Here is a 22,605-nt window from a genome sequence, read left to right as displayed (position 1 = left end):
AATTTCTGCAACTAGTAATCATGGGATCATAGCAGAGACCCCTTCTGTAAATCTCTTTTTTGGTCACCACTGCTGTTTACTATTGCTCTGTACAGCATGGTAATCGAAGGTCCTCATTCACGGGAATATTCATCATGAATTGCAGCACGGATGCAGGCGGTGGGGCTTCGCAGCCCCGGATTTCGGGGGGTGGTTGCGTGCATGATGCTTCGGGGAGCAGAGCTGGGGCGAGCGCTGCGGGTGATTTGCAGCGTTTGTGTAGCCGTTCCCAGCAGAGCTGAGCACCTCCCTGCCTGCCGTACTGTTCTGGTTGTTTTAATCTGTTGAATTTATCCGTGGCACTTTGCCTGGTGGAGAGCGGTGGGAATGTTGTCAGCAGTGGCACAGAAGGATGCCAGGCTGCCTTTTTTTTGTATTATGTGTAGTGAAACCACACGAAGCCCATCCAGGGCCTCATGGCAAGGGTTTAAGTAGCTCTCAAGCGTGCCCGTACCCTTTGTTTAAGCAACGGAGTAGGTGACCTACTCAAAGTTTAGTGTGAGTTTATATACTTCTGTTAACTTCTGACTTAACTATCCAGTTTTGATAAAAATAAAAGGAACGAAATCATTCTGGCACACTTTGATAGCGAGAGCATTTGGAAACTCGTCAGCTTCTCTCTCTTCTCTTTCCTGATTTCTTCCCAAGAATGGTTGCAACACTTTTCTTTTTTAGGACTTTGCTCTAATAATTACATCTGTGAAGATCCGCTGGGATGGGTTATCCCACAAGCAGGATTATGCCCTTAAATGGAAAATAAGCTGACGCAACAGCCAAAGTTTGGGAAAAAATATTATTGTGGGAAAACTGAGTTGCTGGATGTGTTTATTGCATGTCGCGGAGCTGCAGAGTCAGGAAATGCTTGTTAGTGTGGAGAGGAAACGCTTGTGTCTTCTAAAAGCTTGTTGCATTCTTTTTTTAATTGTTGTTAAAATAGGAAAACATACCTCTCATAAAATACCAGCTAGTACACCCTCTGTAAAATGGGTGGGAGGCATGAGAAAACATTCGAGAGACATGGGGAGGCCAGTCTTGCTTTATGAACTCTTTAATTTATTTGCTGGCTTCTGCTCCCTCCCTTTCCCGCCCAAGCCGGTGGTGGTGCAGGTCCTCTCCAGGCTGCCCGGCCGGTTCCCCGGCCCCGCTGCCTCTCGGCCAACGATTTGGGCTAAATAATCCAATTAAGCTTTGCAGCTTATATAACTCTTTTGGCTTAAGGCAGCAGCCAGACTGAAGGGATACAAAACACATCTGGAAATAGTGTACTAAACATACTACCCTGGCCGGAGCCAAACCAATTTGGACAAATTTGCTCATATGCACAAGATGTCCTTTGAACGGCGAGACGTCTGTGTACGGTCTCCTTGCTGAAGAAGTCGAAGTTAGAAAATGCTCCTATCCATAAATCGTTGCCCTGGCTGGGAAGCTTAGCTGGCTTGTCTCCTCTCCCCTCGCCTTTGGAAGATGATCTGGCTCTTCCTCCAGCGCCGGAGGATCAGCCAGTCCCCGTAGTACGCTGATCATAAATAACACATATGTTTAGGTATTTCAAAGGAAAGGACCTCCAGCATCATTTAGTCTGACTTCTTATCTGATACCCATCGTAGGAGCTGCCCTTTATTTATACTGAAATGTAACTTGGTGTATAACTGGAACATAGCTCCGAAGAAACAATCAAGGTTTTTTCTGAGAATTCATTATAAGCCTGGTAATTTATGCTAATGGTTAATCACACTTAGTATTAAAACGTGGGCATTTTACGTCAGCTTGAGGGTTGGGGAGAAAGAAGAACTCAGCGATTCTGTATTTCGAGTAGTGTGCCCAGCACAAGCTTAGAAAGAACCGAGTGCAGGTTTTAGCACTCTCAGATGCCTATTCTCCTGCTGATAACCATTACTCTCAGTAGGGAAGTTATGGGCATTAGCAGCAGAATGAATTTCCCTTCATGCGCAGTGATATGCTCTTATAGCTTCATTTTATAGTCTACTGTCTGATGTTAAAGTAAAGAATTTATTTGGCTTTGCAGGTGTGCAAGGCTGGTTTAGCACTCAGGTCCTGCCTGTTCCTAGGTGCTTGCACGGCTGCCTGCCCCACGCTTTCCAAATCTGTGCTGGGGAAGGGGTGTAGAAACGCCACCCTCCCCCAGAATCTGATGTGCCACACATATACACAGAGCTGCTGGGCTTGTCCTCGGGAAAACGTGTACAGGGAATTAGCTACAATCAACGTGCGCTGGCCGGGGTGCAAGTGAGCGGTGCCAGCGCTGCAGGGACCCCGCAGGTGGTTTGGCAGAGGGTGTGTTTCGGTCCTGAGAGGGGACATTGCTGGGGCACAGCGATGCCAAAGCAGCGCTCTGTGGCATCCTGACCCCGGGTTGGCTTTTGAAGTAGTTTGGCCACTTCTGGGTGGTCCCCAAGGACATGCACCCAGGCAAACGCCGCAGCACTGGGGAGGTGGTGCAGGGCACCGGGTGGCTCTGCTTGGGGCTGCGCCAACGTAGGGCTAATAAAAACCGAACTCACACTGACAGCGTCCAGGATCCCTTTGGTATCTTTGCACTAACAGGACTTACTGTGGTTTGTTATGGAAAATTTAATATACTTCTTCCAGGGCACTGATTTATAAAGCTGTCAGAATGCCCCTGCTCTCACCAGGCTTTGGACATGGCTGTGGGAGTCTTCTGCAAGTATCTTCGTAGTCATAAATACCGATATATGGAGTCATGATCTTATAGGTTATACATTTTGGGGTTTTTTGCATGGTCATAAAACTAAATAATGAGTTCCTCAAAACAGGCTGCGTATCTTGAACCATTCCTCCCAGCCGGGGACAGAGTTGGGGCTCACCTGTGTGCATTGCTCCTGTTTGCATGGGTTTGCTGGAGATGATGACACAGCTCTGCCTCCGCTTCTTCCACCTTGCTACTGTATTTGACAGACTGACTGTCCTCTCTTGATGTTTTATCCCTAAAGAAGAAGAAAATTGGATTAGTTTTTTCACAGCAACACACAGCGGTGATCCTGGGTAACGAAGCTGATCTATGTACGGGAAGCTTTGGGAAGCTTTGGGAAGCTGGGTACGAGGGGAAGTTATTAACAGAGGACTCACCCAGGGTGATTTGCTTTGTGAATGTCTCATAAAGGCACTCCAAAGGATGAACTGATCACTAAACATTTCTTCATGTGCTCAAATGACAGCTTTTAGTACCAGAAGAGGTGCTGAGCAGCCTGGGTGGCCGGCGAGAGACCGTTTCCAAAGCGGTGTTCGGATGCGTTGGGGGTACCTAAAGCACCCGGGTACAGAAACGGCCTCCCTAGGCACTGCAGTCTAACAGTAAACCTCTTTATACAGGGGAACAGGCGCTCGAATTGAGCTCTAAATACTCGTGCTGCAAGTTTTAAAGGCAGTTTCCATCGGGGTGAGTCATGCTGCTTGTTTTCCTTGTGCCGTGCCGGTGGGATTTTCACTGGGTTTTGACCTCCTGGCACCCCTGGGACAGCCGGACCACAGCGAGCGGGGTCAGGCCCTGCATTCTGTCCTTCCCACTGGTGTGGTTTGCTGTCATTTTGTGCAGTTTAACTCCCTCAGAACGAGCTGTGGCTTTGCTCGGCTGTGCTTGGGGTTCGTCTTGTGCAAAGCCCCTCTCCCTCCTGTGCCTTTGCTGAGCAGCCGTGGCCCCTCCGGAGCTCTGTCTTCCCCAAATGTCTGGGCTCTTGGTTTGAGCATCTCAGCAAATCCTTCTCTCCTGGTATAAAGCAGACTGATGGATTGATTCCCGAGGAGCGGCTGGGGACGGCGGGGCGCTGCCAGGGGAGCCATGGCTGGATGCTGCGGCGCTTTGCTCTCCAGGCAGCCCAGGTCAGCGTCGTCCTGTGCGTGCTCCTGTGAGGACGTATGGCTGCGCTGGTGCTTTCTGGGCCGTGTAAGATACAACTGTTTTGTCGTGGAAAAACTCTCTCCGTGGGCTCTGACGCTGCTTGCTGGGTGCAGCTGGTGGGTTCTGGCGAGGAGATGGCGGCTCTTCTCCTTTCAGCAGGCTGCCCGTCCATCCTGCCTTCTCCTTGCAGCACCTCAGCACGCCACATTGAATCTTTCTGTAACATAGCTTCCCTCTGGGTGGAAAGTCTGGGAAACTGAGCCACAGCAACCCACATAGCAATTAGCGTTACCTTATATATGCCACCAGTAAAGGTAACGGTGTGTGAAATACCGAAAACCCGAATGCATTTAAATAGATGTGTTCTAAGGCACGGAGAGGCATGAACAGTGCATCCACTCGCAGGGAGCGTGAAGTGTCCTCTGCCAGGACTAAACAGCACTTTAGGAATAGTCATGAAATTAAGCATAAATACCATGGTCTTGTGGTTCTGGGCTACGGGAAGCATACCTGTTTTTGGAGGTGGTAAGCAGCATGCTGTAAGGCTCAGTGCATCGTCTTTAAGCCATTAGGTAAACCTGACATTGCAAGAAAGCAAAACTTCTAAGGATGTGGTTTCACAAGCCATTTAAACCGCTCTCCATTTGGGCTGTTTTCCAAAAGGGCATCCTAGTTCCCATGTGCTTCCATTGCAGCACTGGCTCAGTCCGCAGGATGGTCTGGCTGAAATTCAGGCCTGCCTGGCTTGAGGATCGCCGACAGCCACTTGTGACGCCCTGCCCGGAGCTCGGCACGGGCGAGAGGGAGATGCCAGTAACATTTCAGAGCAGCAGCTTCTTGAGAAGCTTTCAGGCATCATTTAATAAGCAACCAAAGGTCTTAGCAGTAGGACGCCCGCGTAGTCAGCATCCTCCTCCTCCCCCAGCTGTTTATTTTCTACCCTTGAAGTGTCCCGCAGCCCCCACCTTGTGCTGTGCCGTCGCCAGCAGCTGTGTTGCCTTGCTGCAGGCATCTGCTGGAATAACGCTGCTGCCGCTGGCGCGGGGCTGGCAGCAGCTCCGCGGCCGAGCTGTTGTCGGGTGTGGAATGAGGGCCTCCTAGCTCTGCCTTAGTCCCTGCCTTTTCAAATAGAGAAAAGTTAAATTACCGCAGGTTGCTGTTGCTGGCAAGTCGGGAACTCCATCTTTTTGCACTTCAGTGATGTGTTTTCTGCAAGGGAAAGAAATAAGGAGGGTTTTTTTTTGCACTCTAAAGCTGGCTGGTGTGGTTTTGTGGGGGAGGGTGTCGGCATTATTTGATAACCCTTTCTCATGTTTTCTTGGCTGCTGAATGAGAAAAGGGAGAAGCGGGTCTTCCTGCTCTTTTAGTGGTAGAATTCCTTTCTTCCGAAGAATTACCCTAGCATATAAAATGAAACAAGAGCCCTCAGATAGCATCAACACTTATAGTTGGTCTAAGTGTGCTATTTAATGGCAATGTCTTGTTTTTTCTCTGGAGAGAAGAAAATGTACCCCATTAAGTGCTCATGTTACAAGTCTGCACCCTGGGGGATAAATATTTCAAATATTAATGCTGAGTAATTTTTAAAAGGTTCTGTGTGCATTTTATTTTAAGCATTCTGCAAATTATTTAAGACTACTAAAACAAAATGCAATTCAGATCAGCTCATCCCATGATCAGTACGTGAAGGTTTAAAAATCTGCCTCTACCCACGAGCAGAGTCACGCATCCGATCGGGCGTTGGTACAATAGGGAAATTGTAATCTGCCGCTGCGGATTTGTAGGTAGACAAGATGTACAATTTACATAGACAGTGGAGCGAAGGGAGCACTCTAAATATTCTTTCACTCTAATACAGTTGCATGCATTGCAAATGAGTTACTCTTTTGGAAAAAGAAGTCAAACCTGACTTGCATTGAAGTTGTCAGCTATTAACATCAGCGCAGCCAGGGACTCCAGCCAGAACTTCTGTGATTTCCTTGATATCCCTTTGACTTTGTACGTCGCTCTAACTTTTCCATATGTGTTCTCTGATTTATAACACAGCAATACTTTATTTTGCTGTTGTCAAATTCTTTCATACACTCAGCCATGCCAAAAGCTTCATATGTTATCGATTAAACAAATTTCCCCTGTTCCAGGATTTCAGCTGTTCTGAGTCTGGTGGTAACTTTAGTGCGATGGTCGATCGTACAAGGAGGTGGGGAAATATAACATCCCGGTGCTTATTCCTGCTAATCAATAAGCTCTCCTTCAATCTGCAAAGTGGAACTGCTTTTTCCACCCGCCGCTGCCACATCTCTCCCGAGATGAGCTGAGCTCTCATCCATCAGCTGCCAAGTGCCGGTGGCTCATGGTCATTTGTGGGGGGGATGATGATGATGTTGGATTTTTGTAATGTTGGGAGGAGGATTAACAAGAATTTCATTTCGACTCCTTCACAGGCAATTAGCAACCGCTGCTGCTAGAGAAAGGGCGTGATGATTAACACAGTGACCTTTGCAAAGATCAGCTTCCCCTCTTGGAGGGATTCCTTTCGGATGGACTTGCGAGCCATTAACAGTAGGCACAGAGCGGGATGCATGGGTGCTTTGGGGTTTGGTGCAACCAGGCCTCAGTTTCACCATTAACATAATTAGGTTGTAATAAGGGGTTTCCAGTCAGACTGTGAGGCATTTGCTCTGCTTCAGGATTTTCTGCTTCTTTAAAGCTCCAGAGTTGGGCCTTACCAGCACCCACAGGAACGCAGTCCTGCACGCTCCAGACATCAGTTGTTTCTCCAGGGTTGTTTCGGTTCATGAGATTTTACTCATAGCTTTGGTACTCGTGAGAACAAGGCGAAAGGGAAAGAAATCCAGCCTGGAGGTTTGCAAGTGGTGAGAGCCAGGCAAATCTGATTTAGGTTTTTATTGCGTGTGATGGTTTGCAATCCAGCGTGAAGCTGATGGCCACAAGTGATAAGTAAAACAACCCATGGCATGGCCAGCGCCAAGACCCATGTACCTGGACCCCGACGATACGCAGACGAGGCTGCTGCACGTTCCCGCAAGTGCATTTTCAATACAGAAGAGCAACACGCTTTCTGCTGCGAGTCTGTTGCCACAGCCCTAAGGTGCATCCAAGAGCATTTTCCCTGCCCATGCCATGGAAGGATGGTGCATTAGGTAAAGGTACCTTCTTTTAAACCACACACAGGTTTGCTCGGTCAGGACTGACCATGTCTATAAATTCCCAGCCTTTCCCATTCCCCCTTCTCCCTCTTTCTTTCCACCCCTTGCCCAGGTTTGCCTGTGTGATGTCCTCCCTTAAAAATCCTGTAGAGCTGCAATTATTTCGAGGTTTAATGACCCATGATTTCTGTAATGCTTTATTTTTTTCACTTTCAGCATGTTTTTATTCCCCAATCAAATAAAGAGTATTAAAAAACCCACCAAGAACAAAGCCCTCGCTTTCCATTTGAGAGAAAATGCTTCGAAAGCTGTATTTGTACTACACAGGTAAATAATTAGATTGCTAATGAATTGGCTTCGCTTTGAAGAAGAAAGCTGCAGTGTTCCTAATCAAGTCGTGAGGAGAGACACAGAAATTTGGGGTCTTTATCCCAAATAACAGGGGAAGAAGCGACTGCCAACCTGGACGAGGCAGGGACCGCCGTTGGGGTGGTTATTTACCCCATCTTGGTCTCAGCCCCATCTCATGGTGCCTTTGTGCTTGCAGCACCTTCCAGCTCTTCTGCGTTAGTTTAAGTTCCTCGTTTCAGTGTTTTTCCATGCAGTGAATTCAGAAAAATAATGTACTTTCTCTGTGCAACACATTTCCTTTAATCAGTTTCAAATTAATATATGAATTGAATGGTTACTTGAGACAAGAAGAATGGAAGTCTGTGATATATTTTCATTATATCACTATTTTATATGCTTTTCATCATGAGTCCTAAGATCAATAATCTCTTTTTTTTTTTTTCCTCACAGAGCAGGTTTTTTTTTTTTTTCAGGCCTTTGATCATTCTCATCATCCTCTTCTAAAGCCCCTTTTAAGTCTGTAATAATACTCTTTTTCAGATGAGGTGAAAACTATTCTGGGATTAGGCAGCATCATTTTAATAATGTTATAATCTTCATACTGTTATTCCCCATCCCGTTCACTAAGCAGACTAACATCTTGTTTGCCTGCCTCTCCATTCCCCCTTTTTTCCCTGGATTGCTGCTGCCTGCAGAGCAGCATCAAGACACTCTGATGCTCCGGTCTCCTTCCTAGTTAATATTGTTAACTAAGAACCATGTGAAAAATAACTTTATTCCCCCACGATTAATTTGCATCTATCAGCTTTGGCGTTAACTTGCCATTTTGTTGCCTTTTCTCCTGATCCTTTGCTTCTTTTCTGGCTTTGACGAACTTATCTCCATGTCAGTTCTGTATTTGACTACTTCACAAATTCATATCCTTCTCCAGATCCTCACTAAATCTATTAGGTGGTGGGTTTAATACCAATCCGTATGCCTTCCTTTTGATTGTTAACCTTTTGCTGTGATGAATATTCACTATTTAATTCTGTCTTCTTTCTCTTTAGATCAATGACAGTATTTGCCCTCTTCCTTCTCCTCCTTAGCTGTTTTGCAGCAAAATGAATTGCCATCTGATTCTCAGTCTCATTAAATCCCTTGAACGCGTTGACAAAACACCAGGAAAAATCAGAAGGACTAGTTCCTTCTGCAGAAGCTGCTGGTGGTTTATACCTACCGGGGATTTCCTTGCCCACCAGTGCTTTTGTTTGCAGCATGGTAAAACCCAGGGGATTCACAGTGAACTTGGAGCTCTTTGTGTTGTTCAGTGTGGTTCACCCATGGAGCAGGGCTACAGAAAGAGATCCCAAACCTGCTCTGCAGGTACCTGAGAGCGGTCTGACGGCTTCTGCTGCCTTCTCTGCCCTGATCCAAGACGTTTTAGGCATAGGTGGTAGGCATCGCTGTTTGCTTTCCTAATTTCTGAGTTTCTACATCCTTGCTTTGGAGCCTGCATCCCTCCTGCAGCTCCCTGGGGAGCTTCTTCGGTCTGAGCGCAGGCACCCCTGTGACTTGCTCTCCTCCTTGGAAGGGGAATTATAACGTTCACCATCTGTGTTGTGGTTCACCATCCCCATAATGGGAAATATACTCATCCCCATCCCTGAAAACTTACTACTTAGGACTTTAAAAGCAAAAAAAAGCTTGTTTTTTGAAGGGTCTGTGTGAATGTTGTCTGAACTGGATCTCAAATGCAAACAGTTGCTCCTGCTTTGGAATAATAAGACACAGGGCATATGTATTTTCCTCTCTCCTTCTGAGGACGTATGTGCTGAGACAACATTAAGCTCCAGTGAAGAGACGTGCAACAGGAATATGATCAAAACCTACTGCTGCAAAAAGAAGAAATAGTGACTTAAGGGTGCCCGTGTTCCCTGGGTAGAGACCATCAGTGGAGAGATGCATTGCATTTCTATCTCATTACGCAGAGCTGTTGAAGGTTGAAATGCTGTTAAATATACCACAGGCTCTTATTAAATGGCTATATTAAAAAAAAAACACACACACACAACAGCTTGCAGCCGGTGGAAGCGCTTTCTTTATTTGAGGGTCATTTTTTCAGACAGGCTGACTTTTAATAAGCCTCTTGCACTGGCTGATGTGTTAGCTCAGCGTGACGGTGGTGTAGTGGGATGCTCAAACCCAGCCGCCAACCTCGGGGCAGCACGAGAGCCTCCGTGGCGCTGGGCTGAGCGGCTGGGTGGGCGCTGGCTGCGAAGGATCCCTCCTGCTGCCATCGCCCACCCGGGCAGCCAGCACCTTTTACTGGGTAGGGAGGTTGGGTGCTGGTTTTTGTAACATGCCAGAGACCCTGATGCTGCAGAATGGTGCTGCCTGCGGTCAGGATGGTGCTTGAGCACAGGCTCTTAAGTTGGGGCATAGCAATGGCACTGAGGCGTGCCTTGGGGTGGTGGTGGCATCGAAATACATTATTTGGCCCCAATTCAGGATAGCACATACCGTAGGTAGTGACTGAACTGAAACAAGGTGTAAATAAAGGGCAGAGGATGAACATAAGGAACTAAACCATAGGTGCTATTTTTGATGGCTGCTTTGGCTGCCCCTGCCCGTTATGCCCCTTCCCTGGAAGCATTCAAGGCCAGGTTGGATGAGGCTTTGAGCAACCTGATCTAGTGGAAAGTATTCCCGCCCATGGCAGGGGGGTTGGAACCAGGTGATCTTTAAGGACCCTTCCAACCCAAACCATTCTATGGTTCTATGACTGCGATGGGGCTTGCCCCATCAGTGCCAGTGCCAGCACCGTTGTAACACAGCCCCTTTGCTTTGAGCTGGGAAACCCGCGTGCCACCTCCTTCCCTCTCTGTTCCCTGCCCTGCCTGCCGCTCTCCACACCTACAGCTATTTTCCCAATATACTGAACTTCCTAGCGGTACTAAAGACTCTACTTTCCATGTTACTTTCTGTCTTGGTGTTAACCACAAATTATAATATAATAAAGAAACTTGAAAAAGTTTCTTTAAAAACTTTTTTTCCTTTAAAACCTTTCTCCTTTAAAAACTTTTTTTCTTTAAAAAAAAAAGTTTAAAGAAACTTATAATAAAGAAACTTGAGGTGTATTTTTATAAGCAGCGACTAGAAAACGTCTGTTTTGGCTCAGTATCCAGGTGGTTTGGGACACAGTAGAGCTGTAAATGTCGCACAGTGCTTGCTGAATAAAGCATCCGTGTTTGCTGTGTGGTGATGGCACTGCTGAAATGCTCTTTCTTTCTACGGGGACGAATCAGCCCCCAGCAGGGTAGTTGCAACTGCTGGAGCCTTTTGGGATGTCCACCCTGCTAGATAACGTCCACTCCCTGAAATCTGGCCTTGACTGTGTTTGATTTGTGGCTTGCCATGTCTTGCTGCTCAGTTCCTTAAGGCAAACCAAGTTTTCAGTGGCTGCATATATCCTGAGCTGCCAAAATATTTATGATTTTAAAAGATGAGTCTAAGACTGGGAACAATGGTCCGCTGGCCCATGGAAGGGGAGAGGATGTCTCTCTTATCTTGCTCATCTTACAGGAGCATGGTTAGTGTTTCTTTAGATTTGCAGGAAAAGACCTGCTGAATCTTCATCTTCCCTGGCAAGGGATACTTTTGGGGGTATTTTGGATGCTGAACTATCCTCTCTTTTTCTTTATGCTACTTAAGACAATATTTTTACTGTCACAACTTACCTGTAGCTCCATGTACCCCAGCCGAGTCGCTTCCCTGTGGCTTTTCGGGGGATGCTTTGGGGCTTTGTTTATGGTGAGTCTCTAAAGCTGGTCTCTTCCTTCTATTGCCAAATAAGCAAAGGGCAATATTTTGCTTTTAATGGTATAAAATGTTTATTGTAGAGTTACTGCCGATCCCTGTGTACCTGTGTGCAAAGTGTCTAACATCTGCGTGCTACACTAGCCATCAGATTTCCATGTAAAGCAGGACTAACCTTTTTCACATCTCAGGAGCTGAATTTAATTCACTGATACCGCGTAAGTCCTTATATCCCTTTTAATGGTCTGGTGAAATTCTGTTAGCAAAATACCTAATGAATGTTGTGATTCAATCAGGGCAATCTAGAGTGTAATGTGTGGAGTGGTGCCAGCATTATATAAATCATTAAACATCAAAACGTAAAAAAATAAAACCCCTAATCATCATCTAACTCCAAGAGCGCCTGTAAATGGCTGGGGACGAAGCCAGGCGTTGGGCAGCCAGGTGCCTGGCTGGGACGGGCACGGTGGCGAGCTGGGGTGGGATGGCTCGTGGTTCCCCGTGCTTCACTGGCTGCGTTTTCGGATAACATAGGTGCTGTGGCACGGGGAGGGGGTTGTTTGTGTGCTCTGGAGTCCCCCCAGGCCCTTGCAAGTCCTAGATGGTTATTAATTAAAGGGGTGCTTTAAATAAAATGGAGAATAGTCATTGCAGAGAAATTTTCCGTAGGCAATTTAGTTTTCTGCTCCAACTCCATTTGCGTTGTGTCCTGGGGACTGCACTTTTTTTTTTGGCTCTTTTGGCCCTGGGAACTCTTGCAGCAGACTGGTCAAAAGGGGCAGTTGTGCTCTTGAAGCCAAGATTTTATAAAGATAAATGGTTTAGAGGTTTGGGGGTTGTTTTTAGTTTTTAAACAAAGTCTCTTGAAAGTCTTCCTAATGAGAAGCAAATCCAGCTAGCAAAGACCTTGCCTTTGCTTTTGAAAAGATTGAATTGGAGGGAAGTCTCTGGCTTTGGCCATGGGTCCACTCTGCTGGGAGAGGTTATCTGCTGAGCACAAAACCAACAGTAATTGGTCCTGAAATACGGACATGTTTAAAATGCACCGCAGGCTCCCTGGGAGGTTGGAGTGCGATTTGAAAGACTAATGCAGAATACAGAATTATAACATTCCTGACTGTATATATAGATATATATATATGGATGACTGTGTGAGATTTCAAGGTGGGGGTTTTATTGGCAGTAGTCTGATTTTGTGCCCGTCTGCTGGTTCAGGATCAGATTAGGTATTTTGCTTTCACTAAAAACTGAAAATGGATAAGCAGAGTGGATGCAGATGTCCCAGCCCTCACCTCTGCTAGCAAACATGGTTTGCACTTAATAGCCACTTAAAATAAGAATGAAGCCACAGAATTCTCCATCATGGAGAAATACTTTTTATTAAATGGATGCTGCCTTGGATGGACCAAAGCCCTTGGGAAGGCTGCAGGAGATCAGCTCTGCAGAACCCACGTAAGGCTCCTGGGGAGCAGCCCGTCAGCCCCACCAGCGTGTGCCCGTCCCCTGCACGCCGCTGCATGCCGGCTGCCGGGAAGGGAGCCCGCTCAAGCCGTCCCTGCCTGCTGCTTCGCCAGCGCTTCGTGTCATTGCTCAGCAAACCCAGCACAGGGTTCTCAGCTGGAGGCCCTCGGCTAAAAAAATGAAGCCTGGCAGCTGCGGCCGGGCACAGCCGGGGCGAGAGAAGGGAGCAGAGCGGGGAGCTGATGGTCGGTGAGCGATGCTCAGCCAGACGCTTCCTACGGACGCTGTCCCTGTGCCGCAGGCTGCTCCCCCCTCCAGGGATGCACGACCCCCAGATCTGCTCCGGTGAGCGCCGGGATGGACAGATGGCGGCCGGCGCTCAGCTGTGCCCAGCGCTGCCTTCTCTGGCCTGCAGAGAGCCGGCTTGCATGAAGCTGCTCAATGTACGCTTGGAGCCTTACAGCCAGCCTGTTCCTAAAGACGGCTTGCGAAAGACCGCTGAGTGCAAATATTAGGCATGGCAAGGTGAGAACTGGGTTATTTGCAGGGCACTGGGCATGCACAATGTGTGCGGCGAGTACTGCAAGTTTGAGAGGTTTTTGGTCTCCCAGGTCCGTCCTGCGGACCGTCACCTAACACTGACTTTCTTTATTAAACCAGTGTATTTTAAGCCTGAAGCAATGTGTTATCTCTCAAGAAAAAGTAAGCTGAGTCTTTTTTTTAATATAGCTATAGCTAGGAGTTTTTGTCCTGCAATGCTTGAGTCTGGAGATATTTTAAGAGCTCTGCTGTCTTGTGCTGGGAGGGAATACAATGAATATGTAGATCGGGAGTGCTGCTGCTTTGAAAGGTAAAGGGTCTGTGCTGAACTGACACTAGCTGAAAAATTTGTTCAGCCTAATTAGCAGCAAATCACTTCGGTGTCCATCCTTGCTTGTAGAGATGGGAGCCAATTCCCCCACCCCTTATCGTCTGCTGCCCTTCTTGGCTTTTCAGAGCCCTCCCTGGCTGAGCAGCTGGGGTTTTTTGCAAGGATGGCAGATCTGCATCCATGTGTCATTGCAGACCGATGAGTGCAAAATGGCTTTACTGGAAATTCATGGGAAACTGTACGCCCATCTTGGGCTTTGTCTCGGACTGTTGACGCTGTCACCGGAACCGGTCACGATCAATCAGCTTTTAAATTTCATGAAATTTTAATTAAAGAATGGAAAGCCTACAAAGACATCATAGGACAAGAGCACTGGAAACAAATACAATTTCACTTCCAACCATTAGCCAGAAAAGCAGCAAATGGTTGACTGCACATCACCATTGCGGTCTAATGAAAAGTACAGCTCTTGGCTTCGGCGGGCAGGTCATTAGTGACTGAATAATCAGTGACATTTCCCTTCTAAATCTGACACAAACGAAGTGCAGTGCTCTGGAAAAAGCCATTAAGTGCAAAGCCTTGCCTTTACTCTGCTCCAGGTATTGCAGAACAAGATCTAATGGTAGCCTTTAGCTGTGATTTGGCTTTGATAGCATCCACGGGATAGTAACCCCCCGGTATGCCGAGAGCCGAATGCTTCCAGCCTTGCACGAGCACAGTTCCTGCCATCGTTTCGTGCAAAAATGGGGAGAGAGACTTGCTCCTTGCTGGTGTTCACAGATGCTGCTGGTAAAAGATACAAGTAGGAAAACGTATAATCTAGAGTACTGGGAAACTGAAAGGTATATTCTTATGTCTGAGAGTTACCAGGAGGTAAAGGTCTGGCTCCTCGTGGAGTCAATTTAAAGCCTGACATCCTCCTGAAGCTGGGTGTTAACCTGTTTTTCTGCAAATTTGTAAATGTTTTCTTGATGGGAGTGGAAAGCGAGCAGCACCGCACAGGAAAAAGGAAGGACTGGTGTTGTTTATGTCTGTCCCTCAGCTTTCTCTGAATAACGTGTTGTCAGATGGACGGAGTAATCAAATGGGTGTAACTTCCTCTGCTCCCTCCCCATGTGCCAGTGGCTTTGAAACTAATGCTGAAAGGTTAATAGGAGCCAGACTGCCTGGGGGGGGCGGTCCCTTGTGTTGAAGCACTGAGTCTTTAAGAAGGTTTTTTTGGGGGAAGAGACCCCATGGGAGAAACTTTTCCTAGGCAAAAGTGTTGACGGGAGCTGGACTGGGAAGCACTGTTGTCTTGGAAACTCTGTGCTTTGGAGCTGGGTACGTCTGATCTTCCAAATTCCTTTTTCTCTTTTTTTATGGACCCCAAATTAGAAGTTGTCAATGCAGTCAGTATATCTTTTTTCAACGGCTCTGATTTATATTTAGCCCTGTGTTGGGAAGTTCCAGTGCAGTATTTTTGGTCATTAGCTCTCCTGGTCATGTTTGGGCTAAGGGTTTACTATTCAGTGGATAAATCTATTTTGGTTGTAGTCCTGCGAGTTACAGCCTTACTGAAAACACATGAGTGACCACAGATAAAAGTGTCTTTTTAATGGGTAGTTTCATTAATAACGGGGTAAAAAACAGCCCAGGAAAGTTCACTAATGGCTAACCAATTCCACTCCCAGCTGTTGTATAGTTCGTTCCAGCTGAAGGCTCTTGATAGTTTTATTGCTTAAAGAGGGCATGGTGATAAGATGATGTTTCATAAGAAAAAGCTTTATTACCCTATCAAAAGTTTCTTTTTTATATATTACATTTATGATGCATCCTTAAGGTGTGTATCCAAACGCTTGGATTTATATAAGCATCCAGGCAGCTGTTGCCGTGTGATATTCTTTATGCTGCCTTGTTTCAGAGAGCTTAGATCGCCAAAATCCCTTTTGGCTGTTAGAATTTGGGAGTCTCTTCCGAAGCTGGAGGAGGTGCTGTGCCCGCCCTTGTCTCGCTGCAGAGCGGCATCCCCCTTGCCAGCATCTCGGTTTCCCTCACTCGGGGTCATCTGGGAGATGCCCCGTGCCGTCTGGAGAAGGCCTTCAAGATGCTGTCCAGGGGTTCTCCTGAATTACCCACTCGAACGCCCTTTGGCGTGTGCTCTTAAAACTCTTTCCTTTGTGTACCATAAGGGAACCAAAGCAAGGAGCAAGGCAATTAAAAATATTTATATTCCTTGGGTTTGTCATGGCTTTAACAGGCCATCACCACCAGTGCTTTCAGTTCTTTTTCACTTGTCTCTGGTTCCCCGCTGCTCACTCCAGCGGTTGCCATCTCATACGCTTAAACTTCTGGAGCTGCAGAGAGATGCAGAATATTGCTCATAAAATTAATACCAACAGCTGACTCCCCTTTTCCAAGTATATGGTGAAGAAGAACTACCATGCAACTTATTTTTTGCTGCATGCTTTGGTCATAGAGAACAAGGTTGTATTTCTATATGACCCAGAAACCCAAGTTAAAGAGAAAAATGGAAGGAGCTTTTTAATTGTAGTTCTGCAGCTTAAACTGCCCTCTCTCCAACACAACCAATGGGTGCGTGCTGGACCACAGCTCCCTAAATCCATGTTTTAAGGCTTGTGGAGGTAGGGGAGGTATGAGTGATGGGCATTGCTTTTGCAACTTGAAACCCTTCAGAGCTCGGAGGAGAAAGCTTCTCTCTCTTTTCCATCTTCAGGTGACATTGTGGACATCTACCAGCGGGAGTTTCTCGCCCTCCGAGACCGACTCCACGCAGCCGAACAGGAGAGCCTGAAGCGCTCAAAGGAGCTCAACCTGGTCCTGGAGGAGATCAAGAGAGCGATCTCGGAGAAGCAGGCCCTGCGGGATATAAACCGGACCTGGAGCAGCTTATCTGGTGAATAAACAGAGAAGTTGAGGATCTCGGGCTGTTGTGAAGCTGTTGCTAATGAGGAGGTAGAGAGGTGTGCGTGCGTGTGTGTGTGTGCGGGGCTGCGGACAGGACGTGCTCTTCTCTCCCCCGGCGCGAGCAAATTGTGGAGTTCAGAGGGACTTGGGAACTCTTAAACTCCTGTTTAATTAGAGGTGCATATGCATCATTAAACACGGAGATTTGCCTCGGCTGCGGATATTTGCCAATTTGCTTGCTTACAAGCTTTTTTTTTCCTTGCAAGTCGTACATGCCATTTCCTATGGCTGTATTGAATCCATGTGGAAAATGGGTATCCAGAGAGAGGGAGGGGGAAGGAGTTAGGGTGGCTGAGCACCCCTTGCCAATTTATTTGTTCTTTTTTTTTTTTTTTTTAAGTTGCTCGGTTTTGGATCTCTGCAGAAAGATCCAATTTGACCTTCATTTTATCTTCATTCTCCCCCCTCCTTCCCAAATATTTTGGGACTTCTTTAAGGCCCTCATGGCTCCTGCTGAACTTTAATTGGGTTTGTGGTAGCATGTTAAAGGTTGGCCTGATTTTTTATAACCCAGCAGTAGTCTCAGGTGGCCAGGCTGCTCTAAAAAGGCTTTTTGCCTTGCAGTCTCTTCTTGCCTGCCATTCCTTGCAATTGATTCCCTTTTCCTTTTTAAGACGAAACCAAGTTAAAACTGTGGAATATCACCAACAAGAATGTGCTGCACCTTCCCACCATCTTCCATCATTTGCCACATTTGCTGTCAAAGGAGAACAGTCTGCAGCCAGCCGTGCATGTGGGACAGGGGCGCACTGGAGGTAAATGGGAATTAGTGCTGCTTCTGGTGCTCTTCCTCACCTTAATGCCTGTCCCTCCCCTTTCCCGGGCCTGGCTGTGGTACGGAGATGAGCAGGACTGGAGGAAAGGCTGCATGCATCATGCAAGCTTCCTTGGGATCATGGCACACGGGGTGGGTAAGCCATGTCACGTCTGCGAGTCTACAGGGGAGTGCTGTCTGTGCTCTTGACTGGCACTAAAATGTTCTCAGTGCTTCTGCCAGATATTTTTTGCTGCTTTCCATCTCCAGAGTGCTCTAGACGTTGCCTGGAAGGTGGTCAGATGAAAGCGCAGTTTGCAGGGTGCTTCATGGAGACTCTAACCAGTCTTAGGGGACAAATCCCATCTGGAGTAGGACTTTGGGTACTAGATGATTCCCTCCTGCTCCCAAATCTCAACCCAAAGCCAAAGACCTGACTTATCCCTCCTCAACTGAGATGCTTCTGGCCATGGAAGGGGTTTGGAGAACAAGGGTGCTCTTGAAGTTGACATTCACAGGCTGAAAAGGCCCCTAGGAGGGGGAGGGTTTTTGGGTGTTTCCTTAGCCATCAGTCTTTTGGGGAGAAAAGAAAGAGTCTATCTGATTGCCATGAGTGCCCTGCCAGCCTGGCACACTGGGGTGCTGCTGGTTGGTACTGGGCTGGGGGACAGGAGTATGGGAACCCTACATAGCCCAGGAACCCACCAACCTGCTGATCACTGCTGGTTTTAATTGATGGAGCATGGCACCGAGCAGGTGAACCGTGAGGCAGTCATGGGAGTGGAGCTAAGTGTCTTGTCGCAGCACCCCCCTCTCTAAAATCTCTCCTTGGCCCCGGGCAGTGTCTGTTGTGATGGGAATCCCCAGCGTGAAGCGGGAGGTGCATTCCTACCTCACCGACACCCTCAACTCCCTCATCTCAGAGCTCACTCAGCAGGAGAAGGAGGACTCCGTCATCGTCGTCCTCATCGCTGAGGTAAGACAGAGCTTTGCCTGTTTATCCCATTTCCCTATTTATCCCATTTCCCTGGCCCCCATCCCATCCCACTGTCTGCCAAACTTGGTGCCAAACAGGATGTCTGCCCACCTGGAGGCTAGCTCTGCCGCGTGCCGGGGCAGATAAGCCCAGCCTTGGGCTGCCGTCCACCAGGATCATTAGGTGCGTCCTGCCCAAAATGAAACACCGACTGGGCCAGAGAGGGTCCGGGTGCGAGCAGGCAAACATTAGCAGCTGCCAGTGCAGCACGTGCATTGATCTTGCTGGTCTAAATCGTGATGGGTCTTGCAGGGTGCTTGAGTGGTTGTTCCCAAAATGTGCTGGAGCAGCCCCATGGCCACATCTAGGGGAGCTCTCAGACCTGCTCCTGAAGCAGCTTCGTTTCTCCGCGTACCTGTAAGACAGCACTAACTCCCTCTCCAAACCCAAGCGCCTGCTGATTTGGGGCCGAGATGCCTCTTCATGCTGGTGTCTGGAGCCCAGAATCAGTTGCTGAATCCAGGGGCTAAAAAGCGTTGATACATTAATCCGCAAGAGCTGCTTTTATCTATGGGTTTAGATGGTTATTTTTCTCCATGGCTTTCCCCTCAGGATTATTTTCTTGAGCTTGAACTGCATTTGTCTTAATTTCCAGAAATCCAGTGAGAAAGATAAACCTCAGTGGCATGTTACTGGGAGCGGAACAAAGATAAATGTCTGGGTTTGCTGCCTGTTTACCCGTAATTTGACATTTTGAGTAGCATTTGGCTTTTGGGTCTCTGGCTGGTATTTTGTACAAGGAGAAGGTGTGCACAGATGGGTGCAGCCCAAAGTGCCCGGGACAAGTTTGGTCCTGGCCGTCGTTTCCCGTTGAGCCAGGACAGGTTTGGTGGCTGTTTTCACAGCAGGTGAGTTAAAGCATGAGAGGTTTTAAGTAAGTTGACCAAATACATCTTCTGTTTAGGACTGCAGTAATATTTATTTTTCAGCTGACTTGCAAATAGGGTGCACGCTGTGGTGGCAGCACCTGACTCTGTGTGTACCTGTGACGAGGGAAGTGAACAACAAAGAAATTACTTCTGGTACCATGAAGTGCAGGAGCACACGTGCTGTAGCCCAGTAACAGCGATGGTAGCTGTTGCAGGTCACCCCTGTCTCCGTTCTTTCTTGTTGACACAACGTCCTCCATCCGTGCAAGTGTCAACCACGGCTGTGCCTGCTCTGCCTCTTCCCCGGCAGCGCGTTTCCCAGTGTACCTGCACTGTGCATTGCTTGTTAGGGCTCTTCAGGCACGGGATAAAGGGTAAATAGTGGAGAGGTGGTGTGAACCTGGAGCGGACGCTGGGTAATTTATAGAGACTCAGGACGATGAGTGGAGCAACTGAATGTCCTTTTTGGGATGGGGACTTCTCATTTCTGAGTGCCACCGCTAACCACCGTGGGTGTCACCCACAGCGGACGGGCTCCTGGGAGAGCCGGAGGCTCCTTGGCTGGCAGAGGGGAGCCCTGGGGCGAGCTGGCCGGCTCAGCTGTCACCAGCCCCCCGTTTTGGTGGCAGCTGGGTGCTTGGAGTGGAGCTATGTGTTTGCTCCCAAAGCCAGGAGCATCTTTCCTGCCTTTGTTTTTCCTGTTGCTGTTTTCTTGGCAGCACCGGGATAAGAAATCAGTCCAGCACTGGGAGCCTGAGCCCTGTTTGGGAAAGGGACTCTTGAGAAAATCCTCCCTTGTCACAGTTCCAGCATGGAAGCGCTGTCCTCAGCTTGTGACAGACGTCCCTGGCGTCTCGCTTCTCACCTCTGCCCGGCACCAAGCGCAGCGGCAGCCGGTCCCGGCTTCTGCGATGCTGTGTCTGCAGATCCGCCTGGGACGCGTGATCCCATGATCCCAAAACAATACCGCGACCAGGAAACAGGCACAGTTTTTGCTCCTGGGTCTCCTGCCCTTTGTTCTTGGATTTTGTTTCCCTGGTCACTGTGCAGATGGTTTCTGTACAGTGCCTGTCCCTGTGTTCGCACTTATCTCGCCTGCAGATAGCGGCGCGCAGCGCTGCTGACCTTTGCCTCCCAACTGTTACAGGTTGCCAGGTTGATTGTGGGAACAAACTGTTGTTTTAGGAAGAAAAGCATCAAAATGAACCTGAAATGAAAAATGCACGCTTATAAATAAACCTCTCTTTTTCACAAAAGGGGTGGAGATCTTTTTCTGCCGAGAGTATTCGCTTGGATGAAAGCCAGCCTATATAGAGAAAAAAATAAATAGCTCAGAAGTTAACACTTTGTGCAAACACTTGGTGCTGGCAGGGGCAGAAGTGCCAGGAGAGCACGTGGGGAAGATGTGCAGGGTCTTGAGTCCTTTGGGGTGTTTTCTGGTGTGTGATGCCTTTGGTTAACGCTGGCCACAAAGGAGGGCTTCTAGGAGTCTGTCAGCACGGGGAGAGCGGTTAAACGGGATAAAAGGAGATATGGAGATGGTACAGAGGTGCTGACAGTACCCCCGGGGTGTGTTGAAGGTGATTTTTGAGCCCCAGGGGGCACAGACTGAGGCTGAAGGATCTAACACTGCTTATCTTTTGTTTTCAGACGGATCCACAGTACACAGCCGGAGTGGCAGAAAATATCAAAAACTTGTAAGCACTTCCAAATGACTATGGCAGTAGGGTCTGTGCCTGTAGCGAGGCCAGGGAACAGCTTCATTAAGGAGAGAATACACGCTTTTATGGTTCCCTTTTGTATTTTTTTGTTGTTTGGGTTTTTTTCTGTTCTTAAACTCTGGGCTGTCTTTGCTATTGCCGCTTCCACTTTCTGCTTGTTCTAAAATGCATCCCATATGTAGCTTCCATTAGGCTGCTTTGTGCTTGCAGTCTTCAACACACGTGGTCATGCCGTTTCGTTTTGCTCTTTCTGTCCTGTGGCGTTGCAAAAAGATGGATTATTTAGATTTCCAGTCATCCTGGCAATTGTTTCTGTGTCCAGTACAGCCCTCTACCTGCTCTGCGGCGTCAGAGCAACTGGGCAGTGTGGTAAGCACACCCAAATGCTCCTGCCTCATTTTGTTTTAAAATCCGTGATCTGTTTTTCCTCCGGCTCCAGCCTATTTGTTTTTCCCTTGTTCTGGGTGCTAGTTACATTTGTCTCTCATGCTAGCTGCTATTTATGTCCCGGAGTCTTAGTGGCTTTTGCAGCTTCGTCTGTGGCTATTTAGGCAGAAGCCGGTGACGGATTATTAACCATGAGCCGGTCCAGGCGTTAACAGCATCAGAGCTCGGAGGCAAAAGAAAAAGGTGACGAGAGAAGGGGCTGTGACTCCCATCCAGCTCCTGCGGTTGCGTGCTTCCAAAGGATCGCAGTCGCCATAAGGAGACGCGAAAGGGCAGCGCATCCTCCCGGCGCCCCGCGTCCCGGAGCCAATGATGGGAGAGGGGCCGGGACGTGTGCGGGGAGGGTTGTGTTCCCGGGCACTTGCAGAAGAGCTGAAACAGAGCCCTCCATCTTGCTGTGCAGGAGCTGGCAGAGCTCCCCTCCTTCTGCCGGCTGGCAGGAGGACGCACTTATCGGGGGATAATGGACTGATTGTCCGATGGATCCTGATGAAATTACTGGGCGCTGCTGTGGAGAGTGCTTCTGCATAGAAGGCCTGAAACTTTAATTGACTTAATGATTTGATTTCTCACCGTCCTCCTCTCCAGTGCCTCCTGCCCTTCCCTGATTCACTGAAATTATTTTTCTTCCAAATTGAATTGTGGTGTGGGGCCAGGGCAGGCTGAGCTCATATCGCAGGAGGGAGAAAGCTGTTGCTGCTTCGATACAGGTTTTGTCGGCTCAGTGAGAAGCTTCTGTTTCACTGCTGCCTGAGGAAGGGAAGATTTGAAAATGTTAGCTGAAAATCTTGCCAGTCCCAAGGAGGGAATAAGGAAGGGAAAAATAAGTGAGAAGTTTTTGGCAGTCTCGCTGCTTTGTCTCCCTCTGCCCCATCTCCCGTCCTGCAGCTCTGCACAAACAAAGGAAATCAGCCTCGCACCAAATGTTCTCAAAAAGGCAGTATAAAAATAACTGGTTTTCCCGCTTATCTCTCACAGTTACAGTAATCTCTGGGTTTTGCTTGCAAGGCTGTTGTAGGTACCTGTTTTTCAGATGGGTGACATTTCTTTCTGTTTGAGTTTGACTCTTTAAAGGGTTCCTAACCGCGTTATACGGAAAATATATGCTGATTTTATCAGTGTAAGGGAACTAGGTAGAATTGCTGCTGGTTGTCCTAACTATAGCACAGCAGTGTTTTAAGTAACCTCCCAGAAATACATAACATAATCTCTGCAAAATGGCTTTTAATTACTGATGCATTTGG

General features: G+C 47.9%; 1 protein-coding gene across 1 annotated transcript in view; it reads left to right on the top strand.

Annotated features, from left to right (window-relative positions):
• MGAT4B (alpha-1,3-mannosyl-glycoprotein 4-beta-N-acetylglucosaminyltransferase B) overlaps window positions 1-22,605 on the top strand; it is a 52,391-nt gene that overhangs the window by 19,963 nt on the left and 9,823 nt on the right. Inside the window, exons 2-5 of the mRNA XM_082324408.1 lie at window positions 16,284-16,463; window positions 17,149-17,289; window positions 18,131-18,264; window positions 20,844-20,890. Of these exons, the coding sequence (XP_082180534.1) occupies window positions 16,284-16,463; window positions 17,149-17,289; window positions 18,131-18,264; window positions 20,844-20,890 (502 nt within the window). The remainder of the gene's footprint in view (window positions 1-16,283; window positions 16,464-17,148; window positions 17,290-18,130; window positions 18,265-20,843; window positions 20,891-22,605) is intronic.

The sequence above is a fragment of the Platalea leucorodia genome (genome assembly GCF_965183815.1).
Source record: "Platalea leucorodia genome assembly, chromosome: 11".
In the NCBI taxonomy this organism is placed as follows: domain Eukaryota; kingdom Metazoa; phylum Chordata; class Aves; order Pelecaniformes; family Threskiornithidae; genus Platalea; species Platalea leucorodia.
The sequence above is the reverse complement of the archived record's forward strand: the minus strand, read 5'-3'. Positions and strand labels throughout refer to the sequence as shown.